Below are 2855 nucleotides of genomic sequence, written 5' to 3'. Positions count from 1 at the left end.
ATATATATACACATATATATACACACATATATATGTGTATATATATGTGTGTGTATATATATATATATATATATATATATATATATATATACACACACACACACACACACACATATTTATATAAAACCTGGAGGTTGTTTGGTTCATAAATGCATTTTTTGTTTGTTTTAATTAAATTAGCAATTTGTCTTTCTGACCTCAGAGAAGTGTTTTCTATAAAGTTTTTGTTTTAAATAAACGTATACCTTTTTAAAATAGATTTTTATGGCTGTATTTTTAGATGGTTTGTTTAAATTGTTTAAAATGAAATTGATACAATTCATCTCAAAAGCAATAACTGCCTCCAGATGCCTTCATTGTTTCAAAAACATAAAATACTTTATTTTCCTCCTTCCTGTGCATGTTGTTCAATGTTTATGGAACAATATATTTATCTTTTTGTTTGTTTTTATTTAAGAATAAATTTGTTGTTTGAACTTGAACCAAAATTCAATTCTTTTGCTTCCATCTTGTAGTTTTTCTGTTCAAACTTCCTGATGCTAATGCTATTTCTAATAAAGTCTCTTTCCTCCCTCTGGACAGTGACTGACGAGTTACTAAAGAAAAACTGAACAGAATCCAGGGCGGATTAAACGGATTCATCTGGTGCTCCTTTCACATTTTACAGCTTTTATTTCACCGTTTAGAAACTGTTAAATGTCTCCATTTCCAAACCAAACTTCTATTTTTCTAATCTTAATAACAGCACGTGTACTGGTTGGTGGAAACGAGTGTCAAAGCAACATTTAATCCTAAAAGTATTTAAGTTCACTGGAACACTTTAGGTTTGAGGATCTGACTTTGACACTTTGTTTTTTTTTTATAAAGTTGCTTCTTGATGGTTTGTGGAAGAGTTCTGTTGGAAAACGCTGAATTTAATAAACTAACTTCATTTGGAGAAGCTTCTTTTTGGTCATTAACATAATTTCAATTAAAAAACAAGTCAATACTGGCAGGCAGAAATGTTAACTGAAAAGTAAGCCTCACTCAGTCTGTGTGTGAAGACTGTAGTTGTGTCACAAAGTCTGGACTGTGTGTTGTTCGTGATTGTTAGTGAGTCTGTGGTGGTGGAAGCAGATGTCGAGATGAAACTCCCTTCAGACGGTTTGAGACGTCCACAGGACTCGAACTCCAGGGAAACGTGTTGCACAAACGTTTTAAACACTTGAAACTCAAACGACGAGACGGAGAACCGCTGCGGTTCATGGAAGGTGAGGACAAACGTCGAGACGTTCTGGAGACTCGTGCCTTCACCTGATAAAAATAAAAAGCACGCCTCTCTCTCGGCAGCCATCTTTCTTCTGCAGCCAACGTTCCTCTGGAAGTAAAACGAGTTTCTGAAAAATAAACGTCCAATAAAGATTTGAAGAAGCCCTGCAGAAAGTGCAGAGCTGCTGCTGCTAGTCCTGTCTTCAGAAAGAACAGAATGAGAGCTGTGCTCAGAGTCCACCACGTTTTAAATGAGGTCGGGCCGGAGCGTCGGTGTCTGAGAAGATCTAAATGTTTTTATCAGTTTGGTGTTGAGCTCTGACGTGTCCGTCCATCGAGCTCAGGGTCACAGAGGGCTGCAGACATTTTTATTTGTTACAACTGAAATTATTAATGCAAAGTTTCTAAATCTGTTCGATACGGGTCCTTCAGCTAAATGTTCATAAATAACACCGTCATTCGACTCCACACTGGCGCTCCAGAGTCCGCTTTAAAGGCCGCTGAGCCACCGCACCGCCTACATGTTTGTTTTGGAGCTTACAGAATCTGGGTTTTCCAGCCCGTGTCTGTGTTCTGTGAGTCCGGAGGATCGATCCTGGGTCCAGCTGTCCACTCGAGTCCACATCGACGAGACGAGCTAATGATTGGTGACAGCAGCAAACAGGGCAGATATCAGCTCGTTGCCCGAGTCCTCCGAGAAATGAGAACGGCTTCTGAACCTTCCATCTCTGTGGGACATTTTATTCACTCTCATCTGTTTCATTTCTAAAATAATACTTCACTTGTTTCATGTTCGTCAGGATGAGACCAGAGTCTCTTTTCTTGCTGTTTCTTCTCGTCCTCCAGTCTGAAACGGTGAGTCAGCTTCTTTTACTCTTTTTCATTCAACCTTTATTTCTACAGGTGGAACCCATTGAGCCTCCGGGACTCTTTTCCAACAGAGACCTGGTTCTAAAAGAGTGAGGACAACAAGAAAAACAGCTAGATTATAAGGCGGTGTAGAAAACTAAAAACAGGAGTGTGTGCGTTGGTTCTTGCCTTGAACTCAACAGATGTTTGAAGCCACTTCCAGAGGTCAAGGTCGAGAGCTTCAAACGTGGAAAGTTCATTTTGTTTGTAGAGACAACGTGTTGCGTTACAAATCACGGTTTATGAAAACAGCTCAGAAAATGCCGTCCAAAAATTAATCATATCTGAAAAACGTGCAATAATTTATTTGAGTTAGTAAAAAATACTGTTTGGTTATGGGGTCAAAAGGTTGAATATTTCAAAGTTGGCTCGTCGGGGATTGTGGTTGAGTCCAAAGTGATCTGGGACCACTGGAGTCAAGGAAGCGGGCCCTGGTGGATCCTGGCAGAACCACTAAAGAAGAAAGTCTGCATTGATTTAAAAGTTGTTGGATTTGAGCTCTGCTGGTGTACGACTCAGAGCTACAAATGTTATCAATCAGTTTAAGAAGCAGTTCACAAAGTTATCCATTCATGTTGGAATATGATCGAACAGCTTGTTTCAAATGTTCCGTTAGAACGGCTTGTTTCAAATGTTCCGTTAGAACGGCTCGTTTCAAATGTTCCGTTAGAACGGCTTGTTTCAAATGTTCCGTTAGA

At 39.2% G+C, this 2855-nt stretch overlaps 1 protein-coding gene across 1 annotated transcript in view; it reads left to right on the top strand.

Annotated features, from left to right (window-relative positions):
• Positions 1-1848: 1848 nt before the first annotated feature.
• The window catches only part of cfi (complement factor I), a 23932-nt gene continuing 22925 nt past the window's right edge, over positions 1849-2855 (top strand). Inside the window, exon 1 of the mRNA XM_037677142.1 lies at positions 1849-2103. Coding sequence (XP_037533070.1) covers positions 2038-2103 — 66 coding nt within the window. The 5' untranslated portion in view covers positions 1849-2037. The remainder of the gene's footprint in view (positions 2104-2855) is intronic.

Source organism: Nematolebias whitei, chromosome 1 (assembly GCF_014905685.2).
Source record: "Nematolebias whitei isolate Nwh7 chromosome 1, NemWhi1, whole genome shotgun sequence".
NCBI classification, from domain to species: domain Eukaryota; kingdom Metazoa; phylum Chordata; class Actinopteri; order Cyprinodontiformes; family Rivulidae; genus Nematolebias; species Nematolebias whitei.
This window is presented reverse-complemented; position numbering and strand designations above follow the sequence as displayed.